At 47.2% G+C, this 20,870-nt stretch overlaps 1 protein-coding gene, 1 long non-coding RNA gene and 2 other non-coding genes across 5 annotated transcripts; 3 read left to right on the forward strand and 1 right to left on the reverse strand.

The window, feature by feature from the left end:
* ATG4D (autophagy related 4D cysteine peptidase) lies at nucleotides 1-16,107 on the reverse strand. Of its 2 annotated transcripts, none has more exons than XM_077262026.1 (11): nucleotides 15,981-16,107; nucleotides 10,456-10,678; nucleotides 10,185-10,268; nucleotides 6,333-6,506; nucleotides 4,897-5,221; nucleotides 3,581-3,645; nucleotides 3,366-3,508; nucleotides 3,098-3,176; nucleotides 2,592-2,668; nucleotides 1,664-1,783; nucleotides 1-1,425 (listed from the first exon to the last, which is right to left on the reverse strand). In XM_077262026.1, exons 2-11 carry the CDS (start codon nucleotides 10,637-10,639, stop codon nucleotides 1,252-1,254), a joined length of 1,425 nt encoding a protein of 474 aa, XP_077118141.1. In that variant the 5' UTR covers nucleotides 10,640-10,678; nucleotides 15,981-16,107; the 3' UTR covers nucleotides 1-1,251. The 2 variants fall into 2 exon arrangements, with proteins under 2 accessions (XP_077118141.1, XP_077118142.1); XM_077262027.1 differs by having other exon boundaries at nucleotides 15,867-16,091.
* A 274-nt stretch (nucleotides 16,108-16,381) lies between these two features.
* LOC143774436 (uncharacterized) lies at nucleotides 16,382-17,210 on the forward strand. Its single transcript, XR_013215531.1, has 2 exons — nucleotides 16,382-16,489; nucleotides 17,043-17,210. It is a non-coding gene; the product is annotated as an uncharacterized LOC143774436 (long non-coding RNA).
* On the forward strand, nucleotides 16,538-16,677 carry LOC143777405 (U4 spliceosomal RNA). The gene has a single exon (XR_013216140.1). It is a non-coding gene; the product is annotated as a U4 spliceosomal RNA (small nuclear RNA).
* Nucleotides 17,211-20,331: 3,121 nt separating the features above from the next.
* LOC143777406 (U4 spliceosomal RNA) lies at nucleotides 20,332-20,471 on the forward strand. The gene has a single exon (XR_013216141.1). It is a non-coding gene; the product is annotated as a U4 spliceosomal RNA (small nuclear RNA).
* The last annotated feature ends 399 nt before the right edge of the window (nucleotides 20,472-20,870 follow it).

The following is a 20,870-nucleotide window of genomic DNA, read 5'->3' on the forward strand; positions in this document are numbered from 1 at the left end:
TTTATTAATAAAAAAGACTTTATTCCCCCGATCATAAAGCGATTTCCACAATATACAGACGTTATATTCCAGTTTGAGGCTTCGTCTCCAGAGATTCCTTCAGTTTAGGGCATTTATAGAGTAAGATCCGTCCGCTGCTCCCTCCCAGACCAGTCTCCGGAGTCTGTGTGCTCGGACGGAGTCTGTGTGCTCGGATTATTCCTGTTCCTGTGTTGTGCCTCCTGGCAATGTATGACTCTACCCACCATCGATAGGGGGTGATTTTACACACCGACACTGACCGATCAGTTTTGGGAAGAACCCTATTTATAAGACCTGGTTTTCAATTCGGCCGTATGTTTCCAGGAGGAATAACAAAGTGTAGGAGAAGAGGCAGGCCCTATGTAAGGTGGTCTATAAATGCCCTAGGGGACACTCAGAAATAAAGGTACATAACAACGGAGTTACAAGTACAGTGCATTAATTACTGTGAACCATCCCGGGCCGATCAGTACCACGAGCAGCAGGACCCCCCCACGTGTGATGCCCCTGTCATGGTGGGGGGGTGGCTGATCCCTGCAGATACCCCTGGTGGTCTGTGGCCTGTATATGGAGTGCAGGTTGCCACAAACCAGTCCACATCCAGCAGATCTATCGGGCAAATTGCCCGTGATACAGTTCCCCAAGTTTAAGAAGGACCCCGTCCCCTAGACTAAACTCCCCTAGAGGACCTGGCTAACCCCATGGGGTCCCCCTTTTACAATGGGGGATTGACTAGCTGCCTCTTCACAGTGACCTATTCTCTATAACTGGCCAGTTCATGGGGGTGAGCTTAAAAAAAACCCCAAAAGTTTAAAACTTCGACTGCAGCGGCACAAATGCTGCTACCCCCCCAAAACGAGTGCTATGCCCTGATTCGTTGCTGCTTCCACGTCTCAGCTGACCCTTCTTAGTGGAGGGTTCGAGGTTCGATCCCCCCGCTAGTGTATGTATAAAGCTTATTGAAGGAGGAGGACTTGGGAGATGAGAGAAACCATTAATTTGCAGAAACAGCGCCACTCTTGTGCAGGAGGCAGGGTGCGGTATTGCAGTTTAGCTGTATTACCGCCCATGGCCATGAGTGGAAGCACGCAGCCCTGTGTGTGTTTGGTTCTCCATGGTCACAGGTCTCAGCTGACCCGACAGTGATTCACTACATAACGACAAGTGTAAAAAGATCAGTAACAGCAAAGTTCAGAGAAGTGTGGCCCCCCCGTACAGCAGGTCCCCGTGTTACAGGAACTCAAACTCATCTGAGCTGGGTCTCTTCGCCATCGCCCCCCTGCTCCGATGAGCCAGGGGGTAAGAGGAGCGCGGCAGCATCTCCGGCACGTAGAATTCCTGAGCGTGACCCTCCGCGATGCTGAACACGGGGTACTTCTCCTCTGCGGACGGCGAGCTTAACACCTAGAGGGGAGAGGGAAAAGTGAGGAGCCCCCCAAAATGTTTCCCTAAAGTGCAGGGAATAAATGAAACCGCTGCTGACGAGCCCTGTGGGATGGCGAATGGTAGCCCTGGCACTCGGCTTTCCAAAACTGCCGATAAGAAAGCAATAGCGGACTGTCTGCTGACGCACATCAATGCCAGGCAGGCGCCATAAAGCCGGGTCAGCAGCTCAGTATATACTGTAGATCCCATCCGGTACCTTAGTCACCTGGTCACAGAGGGCTCCAAACTCCGCTCGATTTCTGGCATAAAACGCAATGGTGCAGCTGGGATCCATCTTCACGATAGACATCTTGCGAGGAGAATTGCAGTGAAAAGTCTGTTAACAAAATGTGATCTTTTACTGTAAGTCCAGAGACGTGATGTACATAAGATATTGTATATTATCTTCTCATTTTACTGCAGAGCTGCACTCACAGTTCTGCTGGTTGTTATTGGAAGCAGTCAACAAGCTTGTGAGATGCAACTAAGTACCAAGCTCATGTAAAGCATCAGATAACTTACTCAGGCCTGTTATCAAATAGACTTCAGCAGGTTTATGAAAACAGCTCTGGAGTATAAGCCAGGATCACTAATGTATGTACACAGTGACTGCACCAGCAGAATAGTGAGTGCAGCTCTGGGGTATAATACAGGATGTAACTCAGGATCAGTAATGTAATGTATGTACACAGTGACTGCACCAGCAGAATAGTGAGTGCAGCTCTGGGGTATAATGCAGGATGTAGCTGAGGATCAGTAATGTATGTACACAGTGACTGCACCAGCAGAATAGTGAGTGCAGCTCTGGAGTATAATACAGGATGTAACTCAGGATCAGTAATGTATGTACACAGTGACTGCACCAGCAGAATAGTGAGTGCAGCTCTGGGGTATAATACAGGATGTAACTGAGGATCAGTAATGTAATGTATGTACACAGTGACTGCACCAGCAGAATAGTGAGTGCAGCTCTGGAGTATAATACAGGATGTAACTCAGGATCAGTAATGTATGTACACAGTGACTGCACCAGCAGAATAGTGAGTACAGCTCTGGGGTATAATACAGGAACGGTGATGTACTTGTGTATGTAGGACATTGCTGAATACACTTCTTGCGTTCGCCAGACAGATCTCCATACTCACGTCTAGTGGGAAGTCGGCCTTGCTGGTGTCTACATGCGCCTGGCAGTAATGTGGATCCAGGTATAACAGATGATTATCTGAGAAAACAAACCTGTTACATTCTGCACAGGAATACGTAGAGACGCCATACAATAGAACGTACATTGTGACCAGTTTTCCCTCCTCAGTGAGAGACCGTGACTTCTCCTGTGCGGGGACAGCAAGGGTTCACAGGAGTTGGATCCTAATTTATCTTTATTTTTTTTATATAAAGGGGTGTTAGTAGAGGGAATACCCCTTTAAAATGCATATCAAACAGATCTCTAATAGCTACCCAGAGGACAGGTCATCAATATCAGGTCAGTGGGGTGCAGCACCCGGGACCCCCACTATCACCTGGCCGCAAATAGGGAGACGGCTGTAACTAATCTGCTTTGTACCCCACCTAGTGGCTGTTCTCAGGTATTGCAGCTCTGCTCCTATTCACTGATGAGATGACCTACTGGTTATGGGGCAGAATTACTGACCTTGGTAGCCAATGAAATATAGCGAATGTTTAGGTTTTCCTCCTATGATGCCCACACACGCTGGCATCTGCAGGAACTCCTGAAAATAAAGAGGAGACCATTAGGACGATGATTACTGACAGCCCACGCTATGATCACTGCTCCTTATCACACGATGCAGTGGATTGACAATTATATGCTCCAGAGCTGCATTCAGAATTCTGCCAGCGCAACTAAGCACGTTCCCCATGGGTGATAACACGGTGTGCGGGGGCACTCTGCGTCTTACCTTAATGCACTGCTTATACACCGGATTGAAGCTCTCTCCGCCGAGACGTACGGGGATGAGGATGATGACCGCTCTTCCCGTGTTGCTCATATCTGTGACCAGACCATCTGTACCCAGCAGCTGCTCCACGTCTGCCCTGTACACTGAGGGGATACAAAGGGTTAATGATGGCGCCGGTCGCACTGCTCAGTCCCATCACTCATGGCCCCTCGTACCTGTACAGTCCTGAGACACGTACACAGACAGCTCGGGCACTTGAGGAGACGTCTCCAGAGCTTTCCTGAGGACACCAATAAATCACTGGTGGTATTCTGCCCAGCAAGGGAAGGTCCGGAATATAACGCCAGCGTGGGACGTGTACCCGGGACCCCCAAATATAGTCTAAATAAAAGTGACGTTGGGACAATCACTGGGACAGTTGGGGAAGGGTCGCCAGCTGTGACTACTGGGACAGTTGGGGAAGGATCGCCAGCCGTGACTACTGGGACAGTTGGGGAAGGGTTGCCAGCCGTGACTACTGGGAGTTGGGGAAGTAGTCGCCCGCCGTGACTACTGGGACAGTTGGGGGAAGTAGTCACCCGCCGTGACTACTGGGACAGTTGGGGGAAGTAGTCACCCGCCGTGACTACTGGGACAGTTGGGGGAAGTAGTCACCCGCCGTGACTACTGGGACAGTTGGGGGAAGTAGTCACCCGCCGTGACTACTGGGACAGTTGGGGGAAGTAGTCACCCGCCGTGACTACTGGGACAGTTGGGGGAAGTAGTCACCCGCCGTGACTACTGGGACAGTTGGGGGAAGTAGTCACCCGCCGTGACTACTGGGACAGTTGGGGGAAGTAGTCACCCGCCGTGACTACTGGGACAGTTGGGGGGAAGTAGTCGCCCGCCGTGACTACTGGGACAGTTGGGGGAAGTAGTCGCCCGCCGTGACTTCTGGGACAGTTGGGGGAAGTAGTCGCCCGCCGTGACTAATGGGACAGTTGGGGGAAGTAGTCGCCCGCTGTGACTACTGAGACAGTTGTTGAAGGGTTGCCCGCCTTGACTACTGGGGCAGCTGGGGAGGGATCGCCTGTTGTGAATACTGGGGCAGCTGGGAAGGGGTCGCATGCTGTGAATACTGGGGCAGCTGAGGAGGGGTCGCATGCTGTGAATACTGGGGAAGGGTCGCATGCTGTGAATACTGGGGAGGGGTCACCGGCTGTAAATACTGGGGAAGCTGGGGAGGGGGTCGCATGCTGTGAATACTGGGGAAGCTGGGGAGGGGTCGCCTGCTGTGAATGCTGGGGAGGGGTCGCATGCTGTGAATACTGGGGAAGCTGGAGAGGGGTCACATTTTTTTTTTTTTTTTTTTACTGAAAGCTAAAGTATGTGCTGTGACTACTAGGAAGCTTGCCACAATTGACGGAGGAGCGATATTCTGCTATGAGGGTGTCCTGCACAAACTACTGGGTAATTGCAGAGAAGTGGCCTAGTACGGCAACAGGGGACTAATGGGGACAAAAACTGAAATTGTGTATAAAAAAAATCTCACCTCACGATGTGAGCCACGATACTGGGGCCGTACCAGTCTCCTGCTTTTTTGCCGAGGCTTCCACCTAACTTCACCATGTGATGGAGACCAAAAGGAGCATCCGGGCAGTCAGACAGCCACCGCAGGATGTCTCTGTGGATATGCTCTTGGTGAGGGCTTGGTACATGAGGTTTGGAGGGACAGGAGGTCGAGCGACAGTACAGATGACTAGAAGGAGAAACCGGTGAAGATATAGAAGAGAAAGAAGGAAGGGAGTGCGGAGAGGAGGAATGAAGGGGCTCCATCTCAACGAAAAGTGTGTTCAGTGCTTCGGGCCAGGACCAATCTGAACAGAAGAGAGAATTTCATCAGTACAGAACATATCCGAGCTTTATTATATTCTTGGCGAGCAGTATTATAACAGTTATATTCTTGTACATAGGGGGCAGTATTATAGTAGTTATATTCTTGTACATAGGAGCAGTATTATAGTAATTATATTCTTGTACATAGGGGCAGTATTATAACAGTTATATTCTTGTACATAGGGGGCAGTATTATAGTAGTTATATTCTTGTACATAGGGGCAGTATTATAGTAGTTATATTCTTGTACATAGGGAGCAGTATTATAGTAGTTATATTCTTGTACATAGGAGCAGTATTATAGTAGTTATATTCTTGTACATAGGAGCAGTATTATAGTAGTTATATTCTTGTACATAGGAGCAGTATTATAGTAGTTATATTCTTGTACATAGGAGCAGTATTAAAGTAGTTATATTCATGTACATAAGGGACAGTATTATAGCAGATATATTCTTGTACATAGGGGCAGTATTATAGTAGCTATATTCTTGTACATAGGAGCAGTATTATAGTAGTTATGTTCTTGTACATAGGGGCAGTATTATAGTAGTTATATTCTTGTACATAGGAGGCAGTATTATAGTAGTTATTCTTGTACATAGGGGCAGTATTATAGTAGTTATTCTTGTACATAGGGGCAGTATTATAGTAGTTATATTCTTGTACATAGGAGCAGTATTATAGTAGTTATATTCTTGTACATAGGGGGCAGTATTATAGTAGTTATATTCTTGTACATAGGGGCAGTATTATAGTAGTTATATTCTTGTACATAGGAGGCAGTATTATAGTAGTTATTCTTGTACATAGGGGCAGTATTATAGTAGTTATTCTTGTACATAGGGGCAGTATTATAGTAGTTATATTCTTGTACATAGGGTGCAGTATTATAGTAGTTATATTCTTGCACATAGGGGCAGTATTAAATTATCTATTACCCACACAATTGTACAGCACTACCACAGCAAATTTTCAAAACATAACTGTCGTTCTCAAACAATTGTAGACAAAATCATCATTATAATTGTGTGCAGTTCTGGACTAGAAATATACATCGGTGCCACAATATGGAGAGGAGGTGATGCTGACCCCTGCTGAGGAGATGCATGAGAAGAGCCTGTGCCAGCATCATCTGCGCGCTCCGGATCATGCAGCCCCATCCGCAGTCTGTCGTCAGCTGCGTCCCCTCCAGGGCAGGGAAATCCCGCCTGTAAGTCAGCCAAACCCTGGAGACGAAATCCCGCTGGAATTGTTCAATGTCGCCTGTGAGCAGAAGAGAAAGTAACAGTGAATAATAAATCATTTCAGCAAGTCCCCGCAATCACTGACTGCCTCGATCTAAAAGCTGCTGGGAGATGAGCAAATCATCAGACCACTGGGTATAAACCCACCTAAGTACCCTGGACCACCAGGGAAAAAGTACATATTACCTCCCACTGCCCTCAGCGCTGTGAGCCGCGACTATAATCGCTCTAGTCCCACCTGTGTGACTGACAGCCGGCGGCTCTAAGGGGGAAATAAAGTCTATTTCCAGGTGTCGCGAGATCACTACGGCGGACACGAGTACACATAGGAGCATTCACAGGTACAAGGATAACCCCCAGCATCCAGTGAACTACAACAAGGAGGCTAGATCAGCAAACAGAAAGTCGTCTTCTTGTTACTCCTCTTAGGTTTCACACCCATGATTATTAGCGGAGATGCTCGGCCTGTGGTGGTGACTATTTGTAGCAGAGTCTTTACTTATTTTACAGTTGATAATTTATTTCCTACTTGTATATGGTTTAATGGGACAGTTAAAGGGAATGTGTCAACGGAAAAATATCATATATACTCGTGTATAAGCCGAGTTTTTCAGCACTTTTTTTGTGCTGAAAATGCCCCGTTCGGCTTATACACGAGTCATTGTCCCAGAAGACGGCGGGGGAGCGGCGGGTCATAGGAGGCAGGAGCCGGCAGCTGCGGCTAAAGAGAAATGAATATTCACCACACTGGCAATGAATATTCATTTCTCTTATAGCGCGCACAGTTACAGCCACCCGCTCATTAAGGTAACGAATATTCACCTCTCTCCACTCCCACAGGCGTGGAGAGAGGTGAATATTAATTTCCTTAATGAGCGGGGACACGTGATCGCTCAGCCGCAGATGTTGCTGGCACAGGAACAATATGCTGCGAGGGCGTGCAGGGAAGGTAAGTAGGATGGTTTTTTTTATGCTTTTCTCATGGGGGCCATACATACCAGGAAAGGGATAAGGAGCCATGCAGACAAGGATGGGAATAATGAGCCATGCAGACAAGAATGGGGATATGGAGCCGTGCAGACAAGGATGGGAATAAGGAGCCATGCAGACAAGGATGGGCATAAGAAGCCGTGCAGACAAGGATGGGAATGAGGAGCCGTGCAGACAAGGACGGGGATGAGATGCCATGCAGACAAGGACAGGGATGAGGAGCCATGCAGACAAGGATGGGAATAAGGAGCCATGCAGGCAAGGATGGGAATAAGGAGCCGTGCAGACAAGGATGGGAATGAGGAGCCGTGCAGACAAGGATGGGAATGAGGAGCCATGCAGACAAGGACGGGGATGAGGAGCCATGCAGACAAGGACGAGGATGAGGAGCCATGCAGACAAGGATGGGAATAAGGAGCCATGCAGACAAGGACGGGAATGAGGAGCCATGCAGACAAGGACGGGAATGAGGAGCCATGCAGAAAAGGACGGGGATGAGGAGCCATGCAGACAAGGACGGGAATAAGGAGCCATGCATACAAGGATGTTAATAAGGAGCCGTTAAGACAAGGATGGGGATAAGGAGCCGTGCAGACAAGGACGAGGAGCCATGCAGACAAGGATGGGAATAAGGAGCCATGCATACAAGGATGGGAATAAGGAGCCATGCAGACAAGGATGGGAATAAGGAGCCATGCAGACAAGGATGGGGATAAGGAGCCATGCAGACAAGGATGGGGATAAGGAGCCATGCAGACAAGGATGGGGATAAGGAGCCATGCAGGCAAGGATGGGGATAAGGAGCCATGCAGACAAGGATGGGAATGAGGAGCCATGCAGTAAAGGACGGGGATGAGGAGCCATGCAGACAAGGATGGGAATAAGGATGGGGATAAGGAGCCATGCAGACAAGGATGGGGATAAGGAGCCATGCAGACAAGGATGGGGATAAGGAGCCATGCAGGCAAGGATGGGAATAAGGAGCCATGCAGACAAGGATGGGGATAAGGAGCCATGCAGACAAGGACGGGAATGAGGAGCCATGCAGTAAAGGACGGGGATGAGGAGCCATGCAGACAAGGACGGGAATGAGGAGCCATGCAGACAAGGATGTTAATAAGGAGCCGTGCAGAAAAGGACGGGGATAAGGAACCGTGCAGACAAGGATGGGGATAAGGAGCCATGCAGGCAAGGATGGGGATAAGGAGCCATGCAGGCAAGGATGGGGATAAGGAGCCCTGCAAGCAAGGATGGGGATAAGGAGCCATGCAGGCAAGGATGGGGATAAGGAGCCATGCAGGCAAAAATGGGGATAAGGAGCCGTGCAGGCAAGGATGGGGATAAGGAGCCGTGCAGGCAAGGATGGGGATAAGGGAACAATGCGTACCCGGCTGATACTTGAGTCAATACGTTTCCCTGTTTTTCGTGGGTCAGCTTATACACGAGTATATACAGTACCTATTGTTTAAAGGGAACCTGACAAGTCGGATAACGCTATTAACCTACAGTCATAGGGTTAATCTGTAGCATTATGGAGCTGCCCCGTTGCAATACTGAAAGTGCGGCACCTGGAAAATAGACTGCATTTATGCCAGCATTCAGTCATACAGGCTGATATGTTTGTCCATCCACTAGCTGTGTAGCAGAAAATATCAACTGTATTTCTGACCTAAATATTTACTCCCTCTTAAACCCTAGACCACCAGGGATTAAAATATTAATCTCTGACTGCTACATATCCTGTTATCCGTCATTCACTGAGCACAAGAGAATAAAATATTTCCTCTTTTCTGTCTTAGACCAAAACAAATTACCTTCTTCAACCCCCTAGACCACCAGGGATTGAAATATCAACCAGTCTTTAAACCTAGACACGAGATATTCAATTGCACTTCAACTCTAGCTCACCAGAAATCCAAATAGTAACTTCAATTCTGCTCTAGCCAACCAGGAAATTAAATATGAATTATTTTCCAACCTGGTCATTAACCCCCTCTTGTACTCTACACCACCAGGGATAATAAGACTTACAAAAGAAGGTCTAATGTGGCTCCTATGTGATATGTCCCAATAGTAGGGGAGGGGAGGTTATGTCCCAATAGTAGGAGAGGGGAGGCTGCATCCCGATAGTAGGGGAGGCTGTGTCCCGATAGTAGGAGAGGGGAGGGGAGGCTGCGCCCCGATAGTAGGAGAGGCTGTGTCCCAATAGTAGGAGAGGGGAGGGGAGGCTATGTCCCGATAGTAGGGGAAGGCTGTGTCCCAATAGTAGGAGAGGGGAGGGGAGGCTGCGTCCCAATAGTAGGGGAGGGGAGGCTGCGTCCCGATAGTAGGGGAGGGGAGGCTGCGTCCCGATAGTAGGGGAGGCTATGTCCCGATATTAGGGGAGGCTATGTCCCGATAGTAGGGGAAGGGAGGCTATGTCCCAATAGTAGGAGAGGGGAGGGGAGGCTGCGTCTCGATAGTAGGGGAGGCTATGTCCCGATATTAGGAGAGGGGAGGCTACGTCCTGATAGTAGGGGAGGGGAGGCTATGTCCCAATAGTAGGAGAGGGGAGGGGAGGCTGCGTCCCAATAGTAGGAGAGGCTATGTCCCAATATTAGGGGAGGGGAGGCTACGTCCTGATAGAGGAGGGAAGGCTACGTCCTGATAATAAGGGACGGGAGGCTATGTCCCGATAGAATGGGAGGGGAGGCTACTTTGCTCTCACCTTCATAGCCAAAGTAGTAGTGTTTGCTCAGCAAAATTAAGGGGGTCGAGCGACTGAACTGAGTCTTCATCTTCACTGTCCATCCTACAACACAAAATCACAGGATGTTATTATATCAGGTCTGGGAAAGCTGGGTGACAACCAATCTGGTCGCCCTCATTGTTCTACAGTGACAGCACTGGGAAAGCTGGGTGCTTGTCTGTAGCAGCTGCTCTAACGCTTGCACCCAGCTTTCCCAGATACAGTGGTGGCTCCTCTTGCCATATCTTACCGTACTTCACACTGTTCCACGCGGTCTGTAGCTTGCTCTTTATTTTATCCACCTCATCCGTCGCCCGGTCTCGTCCTGCTCCTTGGTACCCCATCTGAGGAGGATCATGGCGGCCACTCAGGTTCCTGCGTCGTCGGCCCTCCGGGCTGCCGTACTGAGTGGCCGCTGGTGAGACGGAATTCATTTATCCTGTCTGGAGGGGAAGAGCATGACCGGAGCCACTCTGGGGAGAGAAGAGCCGAGTATCCTCATCATATCACTGAGGGATGGCAGGGGATGTGACCCTGCGCCCCCCACAATCCTCAGCACTTACAGAGATGGGAAGACACTACATGGTGTAACTGTATATCATTGCGGGGGTGACTGTGTGTGGCGGGGGCTCAGGAGCTGCGTCCTCTGCACACGCGGTAGATGGTGGCTCTATTACATAGCTGGGTCTTAGCTGAGCTCTGAAAGCTGCTGTTAACCATTGAAATGCCACTGTTAATCTGTGATGGCGGTCTTTAGATTGCATGACTGCTGCCGCCATCGGCCCACCCGTGCCACCGATGGATTACCATGGGAGTCGGCGCCCTGCAGCCGAGGGCCTCCTTCATTGTCTGAGCTCCACAGGAGACCAACAGTTTCACAGTACATGGATGAGAGTAAAGGCCCCGTCTCACTAAGGCTACGTTCACATTTGCGGTCAGCGCCGCAGCGTCGGGCGCCGCAGCGGCGCCGCATGCGTCATGCGCCCCTATATTTAACATGGGGGCGCATGGACATGCGTTGTGCTGCGTTTTGCGCCGCATGGCCGCAAGCGTTGGACGCAAGAAACGCTTCAAGTTGCATTTTTTTTGCGTCCAACTTGCGGCCAAAAACGACGCATGCGGCGCAAAACGCAGCGTTTTAGCGTGCGTTTTGCCGCGTTTTCGTTTGCGTTGTGCGCTGCGGCGCCGACGCTGCGGCGCACAACGCAAATGTGAACGTAGCCTAAGCGATTTACCAACGATCACGACCAGCGATACGACCTGGCCGTGATCGTTGGTAAGTCGTTGTGTGGTCGCTGGGGAGCTGTCACACAGACAGCTCTCTCCAGCGACCAACGATCAGGGGAACGACTTCGGCATCGTTGAAACTGTCTTCAACGATGCCGAAGTCCCCCTGCAGCACCCGGGTAACCAGGGTAAACATCGGGTTACTAAGCGCAGGGCCGCGCTTAGTAACCCGATGTTTACCCTGGTTACCAAAAAAAACAAACAGTACATACTCGCCTTTCGGTGTCCAGGTCCCTTGCCGTCTGCTTCCTGCTCTGACTGAGATCCGGCCGTACAGTGAGAGCAGAGCGCAGCGGTGACGTCACCGCTGTGCTCTCACTTCTCACTGTACGGCCGGCAGTCAGTGAGAGCAGGAAGCAGACGGCAAGGGACCTGACGGACATCAGAAGGCGAGTATGTATTGTTTGTTTTTTTTACATTTACGCTGGTAACCAGGGTAAACATCGGGTTACTAAGCGCGGCCCTGCGCTTAGTAACCCGATGTTTACCCTGGTTACCAGTGAAGACATCGCTGGATCGGTGTCACACACACCGATTCAGCGATGTCAGCGGGGCCTCAACGACCGAAAAAAGGTCCAGGCCATTCCGACACGACCAGCGATCTCACAGCAGGGGCCTGATCGCTGGTACGTGTCACACATAGCGAGATCGCTACTGAGGTCGCTGTTGCGTCACAAAACTTGTGACTCAGCAGCGATCTCGCTATGTGAGACGGGGCCTTAAGTGATCAGACAACTACAGGGTTGAGTCCCTAAAAGGACTTTAAAAAAAAAAAAAAAGTAAAATAATATATATATATATATATATATATATATATATATATATTTATAGCAATTTTGGAACAAGACATAAAAAAAAAAGGCAAACTGGACAGAATTTCACACAAAACCCCCAAAATGGGCTGAACAGGGTTGTTTGCACCCTCAACTTAATCTTTGGTTGCACACCCATTGGAATAAATAACTGCGATCAGTCGCTTCCTATAACCATCCACAAGCTTCTTGCACCTCTCACCTGGGATTTTGGACGACTCTCCTTTTGCAGACTGCTCCAGGTCTCTCATATGTGAAGGCGCCTTCTCCCCACAGCAATTCTCAGCTCTCTGCATAGGTATTTAATGGGATTTAGATCCGGACTCATTGCTGACACTTCAGGACTCTCCAGCGCTTGGTTTCCATCCATTTCTTGGAGCATCTTGAAATATGTTTGGGGTCATTATCCTGCTGGAAGACCCATGACCTAGGACACACACACTCAGCTTTCTGACGCTGGGCACTACATTGCGATCCAAAATCCTTTGGTAATCTTCACATTTCATGATGCCTTGCACACAGTCAAGCCACAAGGACCAGAGGCAGCAGAGCAACCCCAAAACATCTTTGAATCTCCACCATGTTTGACTGTAGGCACTGTGTTCTTTTCTTTCTAGGGCTCATTCCATTTTCGGTAAACAGTAGATTGATGTGCTTTAGCGAAAAGCTCCATCTTAGTCTCATCTGTCCATAAGACGCTTTCCCAGAGGGATCTTGGCTTACTCACACACATTTTGGCAAACTGCTGTATAGCTTTTTATGTCTCTGTGTTAGCAGTGAGGTCCTCCTCGGGCTCCTGCCATAGTGTTTCATTTCATTCAAATGTCATTGGATAGGCTGCGCTGACACTGATGCACCCTGAGCCTGCAGAACAGCTGGAATTTCTTTGGAACTTGATTGGGGCTGTTATCCACCATCCGGGCTATCCTGCGTTACAACCTTTCATCAATTTTTCTCTGCCGTCCACATCCAAGGAGATTAGCTACAGTGCCCTGGGTTGTAGACTTGATTATATTGCGCAACAAGGAGAAAGGAACATCAACATCTCTAGAGATGTCAGTGTCTCCAGTAATCCTGATTAACATCTAGCAACCAGGCTGAAAGGGGAGTTATGTGCATACGAGGCCCTGATTGGAATGGACTTATTGTAACAATTAACCGTCCAGATGCTGCATTGGCTGAAGTACTAAATTGCTATTTGAACTGTCATTATGTTTGCCCATATGATCTTTCCAGTTTCTTTTATTGTATAATATATGTTAAACACTTTAGGCCCACTATATTGGCCCTTTGATGTTTTAGTTATTTATGTATGTATATGCTTTTATTTGTATTCTTGTTCACTATGTCTGCTGTAATTTGTAGGCAGTGGCATTTTGTGCACTTTTGGAGATCAGGTAAATAAATGGAAAATCTCAGGTATTGATATACTCATTTTCCCCACTTTATACATATGTATATTGATATTAAACCACATCATATTAGGATTCACTTTAGTTATTATTTTTTATCACTCATCTAATATTTTATAGTAGTCTTCTATATAGTTTTTGTAGGCACTTATCACTAATCGGTAATATAGATAATTACCGTACTTATTTATTTATTTATTGCATGCAGGGCTGGACTCTGTTAGTCTATGGGACTTCAAAAAGACATATGAGTATTTATGGGCAATCCCTTCTTTATCACTGTGATGCTATTTAGGAAACTGAGGTAGTAACATCAACTTAAATACATATGATGTATGCTGTAGAGTAGTGAACACTGATAAGTTCAGGCTTTCTGCAGCGGTGAGCGCTTCGGCTGACTTCCGGGTATGGGTAGCCCTGGTGACGCGTCTGTACTGCCGCTGGCTCCGCCCCTCTGTCCTGACGCGTCGGATGGAGGTGTGCGCAGCCGGCGTCACTTGACGCTGAGAGGGGCTTACGTCATGCCCGACACGTGGGCGGAAGCGCCGCATTAACCACTGCCACCACTGATTCATGGGTGGATAAAAGCACGCCAGACTAGCCCACACATAAGGTAAACCCCCCAGGAAGAAGCAGAAACGCGAAACGCGCGTCGGGGACCCAGACTGCTCCACTAGGTCGTATACCCCTTTCCTTATGTCTATTTTAGCTGATCTCCCATTGTCCACCTTTTGCTACTGTGTAAATTATTTTAGCTGGTTAGACCTGCTTTAATCAAGTGAGTGCTCTTGCAGATATGCCCTTATATTGTATTCAAATTGGTGTAAACTAATGCATGTTTGTTATACTTGCGAGGCTATTGAGGTAATTTTGTACCCATATTATTACATTTAAATCCATTATGGATTAAGCACTTGCACTGGGCACTTTATAATGAAGTATTAAAAAGTAGCCTTATGTTTTTCCTATATCTGCCTTTTACACACAGGGCTGGGGGTGACTTTGTCTGCCTCCTCTATGCTATGTAGGCTTGTATAAGCTAAGCTATAATGGCTTTTTTACAAATAGTTGGTATTTAGCCAAGTGGGCGTTAACAAAGTGGGATGTATAGGATTCATTAGGGGTGTATCACCTAGAAGGGCAGTTGTATTGTGTACCAATATCTTCATATTTTAATTTTTTGTATTTATATGAGTAATGTTTATCATTAATAAAGTATTTAGATTTTATTTGGCGTTTTGCTTCCGATTTTTCTTATTGGTTCATACATCTCTAGAGATGGACTTGTAACCTTGAGACTGTCAATACTTTTCAACAATTTTGGTTCTCATGTCCTCAGACAGTTCTCTTCTCCTCTTTCTGTTCTCCATGCTTAGTGGCACACACAGACTCACAATGCAAATACTGAGTCTACTTCTCCCCTTTTCATCTGGTTTCAGCTGTGGTTTTCATATTGCTTTCACCTGTTACTTGCCACAGGTGAGTTTGATCGAGCATCACATACTTGAAACAATATTGGAAAGATGGCCATTTTGGGGGTTTTGTGTGACATTATCTCCAATTTGTCTTCTTTTCTCTGTTTTTTTGGGGTTCCAATTCACAAAAAGGAAATAAAACATGGGTATAGGTATAACAAAACATGGGGAATTGGAATACATTTTCTGGGACAAATAATATATTGTCTGGACCAATTTCAACGGCGCCAACACTTTAGCCCATGACTGTACATATATGTACACAGACACAAGTAAAGTAAGAAATGTCGCCTAGGAGACCGACCACTGCCGCTGTCTAGCTTGTAAGCACGGCGCTGAAGCGGACCAGGATTAGGAGGTGACCGTGCTCCAGAGATTTTATTTCACAGCAGCACTTACAAGCTTGGCAGAAAAGCACCGCAAGCACTGTCTGTGTTCCGCTGCCTAGCAGAGGTGGTCGGTCTCCATAGCAACGAGCTGTAAACAGAACAAATAATTAAATATCTCCAGAAGGGAGAACCCTGAAGTACAGGCGATGTCCTACAAGGTCATTGAACACTGGACAACCCCTTTAAGGACTGCACCATGGTAGAAGCATGCACCGTCCTACAGCCTCGGTGACAGATGACTCATTTACAGGCAAGGTCCTGGCTAATCAGATACGAGAAAAATTACCAGAAAACCAGCCCCGTATGTGCAGCAGCAGCCTCCTCCCCCCTGCGGAGAATGGAACAGTCCATCCCAGTGAGAAGCACACAGTGACCAGGGAGCCCAGACGGTCCACCTTACCTCATCTCTCTCCCAGAGGAAGCCCCACCGGAAACCACCGGCCCATATCAGCCGGGATCACTTCCGCCCCTCCATCCGAGCCTGACTGGAGCTGAACACACCCTGCCCGACACTTCCGGGTTTGCTCTTCAGAGACAGGACGTCACTACGTCCTACGGAAGCCGTATTTCTTTCTTTTTTTTTTTTTTGGACGATTAACTTTATTAACAAAGCACACACAGAAGCGATTTAGTAAAGCCGCCGACAAACTTTTTTTTTTTCTATATGAAATAGCTTTATTGACACGACAAAAAAGCAAGCGCTTTGGAACTAATGGAAAAGGAAATCTCCCGTCATGCATTTCCTCATTTGCATACGTCCTCCGTGCGTCATCAGAGCGAGGCTGCGATTGGTTGGTGAGGCGACAGGAAGGGGAGGAGATAAGAAGCGACGTTATTAGCATATTAGAAGTTTCCCATAATCCCGTCTGCCTCAGATTCTTACGGCGAGGAAGCGGCTCTCCGTGAGCTGTAAGAGAAGTGCTGGGAGTGGGGCGGCAGCTCCTCAGTGCTGGGGTTAGCTTTGCGCAGTGGCAGTATCATAGCCAATGAGGTTTATCCGAGGCGTGATTATTGCTAGTTGAAAACTTTTCCCAATACCCCGCCATGATGGCTTGAAATATAGTCAGCATGGCAATTTTTGACAGTCTCCCAGGAGACTGAGTAGACGGTGAAAAACAGATTTAATTGGTGCGGTGTAGAACTAGTTAATTATCTGTGGGCTCCATGTTTGTACTCCTGAAACTGCATCCCATAATGCTCTACGGCTGATGGGACTTGAATAGGATTTTGTGTGGTCGCCATGTTTGTACTCCTCTAGTGTATCCCGCAATGCCCTGCGGCTGATCCCTTTGGTATGATTTCTGTATGGTCGCCATGTTTGTACTCCTCTAGTGTATCCCACAATGCCCTGCGGCTGATCCCTTTGGTATGATTTCTGTATGGTCGCCATGTTTGTACTCCTCTAGTGTATCCCACAATGCTCTGCGGCTGATCCCTTTGTCTTTTCTGACCTTTTACCTAGGATTCTGAGCGGTCACCATATTTGTTCTGCATTGAGTCCCGGTCACCGGCTGTAATTATCACGGCCCATACCGAACAGTTGGAGAGATCGCACCTCTGCCACCAATTTTCAGGAGGACCCAACTACACCGCCTGCAGTCAGGACAATTAAACAATGAGGCTAAGTTCACACCAGGCGTTTTTTTTTTTCCCAACCTTTTTTTTAATTTCTAAGCAAAACCTGATCTCTTGGCCAGAACGAAGCCGTAGTGCTTTTGTTTTTTCATTTTTGCTGTAGTTTTGGCATTTTTGTCTCTCGTCCATGCTCGATAAAGTTTAGTGTTGGAAAAAATAAAGTCCTATTCCAGAGAATCAGGATTTGGTGCAGAATAACGCAGCAAAACCTGACAAACGCTGACAGAAGTGACACATGCTCTATGTCCAAAAAACACCCAAAACACAAAATACCGATGACAAGAAAACCCAATGTGTGTGCAGGAGATTGGCTTTGCTGGTGCTGTAAAACGCAGTTGAAAATTTGCATTGAAAATACGCATTAAAAAAAAAAAACAGCAAAAACGCCCAGTGTGAACTTGGCCTCAAATATTCAAATTACGCAATTGTCTGATGAGTGACAGACGAGGCTGAGGCTGCTTCCACTACTAGGCCGGTTATTGGGGAACTCACAGTGAGAGTATGGTATATACACCTCCAATTTCAAGGCATGGAATATATATATATATATATATACCCACAATAGTCACTGGCGGCTCCACAATAACAAATATGGAACCACTAGCTGAGTGGTTATACAGACTGAGTGAACACCTGTTACATGTAGCATATGGCTTCAGGGTGCGGTTTACAGAGCAAAAGGAACAGTTATTACATTTTATATATTTAGTCCAGAAACATAGGCAGTGTTTATAAATATATACAAAATGGGAACTAAACAATACGGTATATACAATTACATAACATAAAAGTTATGATTAAACAAAAGTACTAAACCTGTGTCACAGAAATGAATCAGAGCTTAGCAGAAGAAGTTGCTCCTGGCCTCATTCACACTTCCGTCTTTTTCCTCCCGTCAAAATCCATCGAGTTTTGAAAAAACAGGATCCAGCTAATTTTTCTGCTGGATCCTGCATTTTCCTATAGACTTGTATTAGTGACGGATTGTGACGGATGGCCACACGTTTCATCCGTCGTGCGCTGGATGCGTCAGAAAACTGCTGTCCGTCGGTCGGGGACAAAGCACAGAGGAACGTTTTTTCTGCACGTCGGAAAATCGCTCAGCGACGGATCCTGCTCTGTCTGTCGTTGGCTATAATGGAAGCCTATGGGCACAGGATCCAGCGACGGGTGCCGTCTTTTGAAACTGAGCATGGGAGGAAGAATTTCCAGTCAGGGAAATTCTCTCTCGCTTGCTCTCTCTCTCTCTTTACTATTGATGCTGCATAGGCAGCGTCAATAGTGACAAGATGTAATGTGAAAATAAAAAATCGCAATATTCTTACCTTCCGGCGTCCCGTGCAGCGTTACCGATGCTCGCGATGATCCCGGCAGCTGGGTAAGAATATTGTGATTTATTCTTTTTTTTATTATTTTTAAACCTGGGTTGTGTTATGTATGCATTTTGGCAGCAGAAAACTGCTGCGAAGACGCATACACAACAGGTGCACATAGCCTCGACGGGTCCATCAGAAAAACGAGCCCAGTGCACACGTTTTTGATAATCTGCACAGGATCCGCCATTTCAACATTTTGACGGATCCTGTGCAGATTGTAAAAGCGGAAGTGTGAAAGAGGCCTAACTGCAGGAGAAAGTCATTGTGTCTGTGTGTCATTGTATGGCGGTATTCAGTCACTATTTGCTGTTATTATACGGTCATAGTCTGGCTGTTTCCAGTCACTATTCGGTGTTATTGTGTGGTCATGGTATGGTGGTATTCAGTCATTGAATGCTGTATGGAGGTATTGAGTCAATATTTGTCTTTTTGAGGCTCTGTGCACAAGCAGCAGTTTCCTATGAGTTTACAGTACAATGTAAACCTGTGGGAAACCGAAAACGCTGTGCCCATGCTGCGGAAAAAAAACGTGCGGAAATGCAGCGGTTTTACACCTGCTCCAAAATAGAAAACCGCAGTGGAATCTGCACAAAAACCGCGGTAAATCTGCAGGAAAAACACATTGTTTTTGCCCTGACCATTCTACGTGTGCACATACCCTTAGTATTCAGTCACTATTTGGTCTTATTATATGGCCCAGCATGACAGTAATGCTTCTCAGCTGCTGTTGCGCCACCGGCAGGGCGTCCCTGGTAATGCAGTCCTCTAATACATAAGGGCAGGTTCCCACAGTCTGTATAGTAGGAGGTGGTGAAACTCTGTTAGGCTGGTTTCACATTTGCGTTTAAAAACGCAGCGTTTAAAACGCAAACGCAGGTGGTGAAAAAAACGCATGTAAACGCGTGCAAACGCTGCGGTTTTTAGACGCATGCATTCTCTCATACGGTAAAAAAAAAAGCGGCGTTTTGACGCGTTTACATGCGTTTTTTCCTGCGTTTGCGTTTTTGAAACGCATGCTGAGAAGTGTGTGACAGCTGCCAATCATCAAAATCATCTAGAAAACCCACTATAAATAGAAATAGCTAGAGTTAGGGTTAGGGTTAGGGTTAGGATCCCTAGGGTTAGGGTTAGGGTTAGGGTTTGGATCCCTTTATCACCTTGATGGTGGGGGGTGGCTTATCAGTGTGTATTCTTGTTTTTTTCTATTGAAACGCATGCGTTTAAAACGCAAGCAAACGCATGTGCTTAAAAACGCATGCGTTTACATAGACAGCAATACGTTTTTTTGCTGCAAAAAAACGCATGCGGTTTTTTGCGGCAAAAAAACGCCTCTAGAAATTACTGCATGTTGCATTTCTGCAACCAAACGCAAGCATAGAAACGACGCATGCGTCGTCAAACGCGGCAAAACGCATACAAAAAAAACGCATGCATTTTTAATGTTAAATATAGGGAAAAAAAGCATGCTTTTTTTGCGATAAAACGCAGCGGCAAAAAACGCAAATGTGAAACCAGCCTTACCAGAAAAGAAGAGCAGTCAGATGGAGAGAAACCCTCTCCCCTCCCCCCAGCCTGGGGGGCTTTTTTTTTCTTCCCTTGCAGACTTATGGGGGAGGGGTGTATTAGCATATCCACTCCCAGAATCCTTTGCTTCCACAACCCCCCAATGACGTCGTTGTCTCTCCACAATGTAGATAGAGCCCCAGATCCGGAGGCCGCAGCTCCTCACTGATGGTCTCCAGCTTTGCGCAGTGGCAGTATCATAGCCCATGAGGTTTATCCGAGGCGTGATTATTGCTAGTTGAAAACTTTTCCCAATACCCCGCCATGATGGCTTGAAATATAGTCAGCATGGCAATTTTTGACAGTCTCCCAGGAGACTGAGTAGATTGTAAAAGACAGATTTAAGTGTTGTGGTGTAGAACTAGTTAATTATCTGTAGTATCCATGTTTGTATTATCATGAGTCCACCTGTGAGCCATGTTTGTACTCCTGAAACTGCATCCCATAATACTCTGCGGCTGATGGGTCTTGACTATGTTTTTGTATGGTTGCCATGTTTGTACTCCTCTAGTGTATCCCATAATGCCCTGCGGCTGATCCTTTTCTGACCTTTTACCCATGATTCTGAGCGGTCGCCATACTTGTTCTGCATTGAGTCCCGGCCACCGGCTGTAATTATCACGGCCCATACCGAACAGTTGGAGAGATCGCACCTCTGCCACCAATTTTCAGGAGGACTCAACTACATCATCTGCAATCAGGACAACTAAACAATG

The sequence above is a fragment of the Ranitomeya variabilis genome, chromosome 5 (assembly GCF_051348905.1).
Source record: "Ranitomeya variabilis isolate aRanVar5 chromosome 5, aRanVar5.hap1, whole genome shotgun sequence".
NCBI lineage: Eukaryota > Metazoa > Chordata > Amphibia > Anura > Dendrobatidae > Ranitomeya > Ranitomeya variabilis.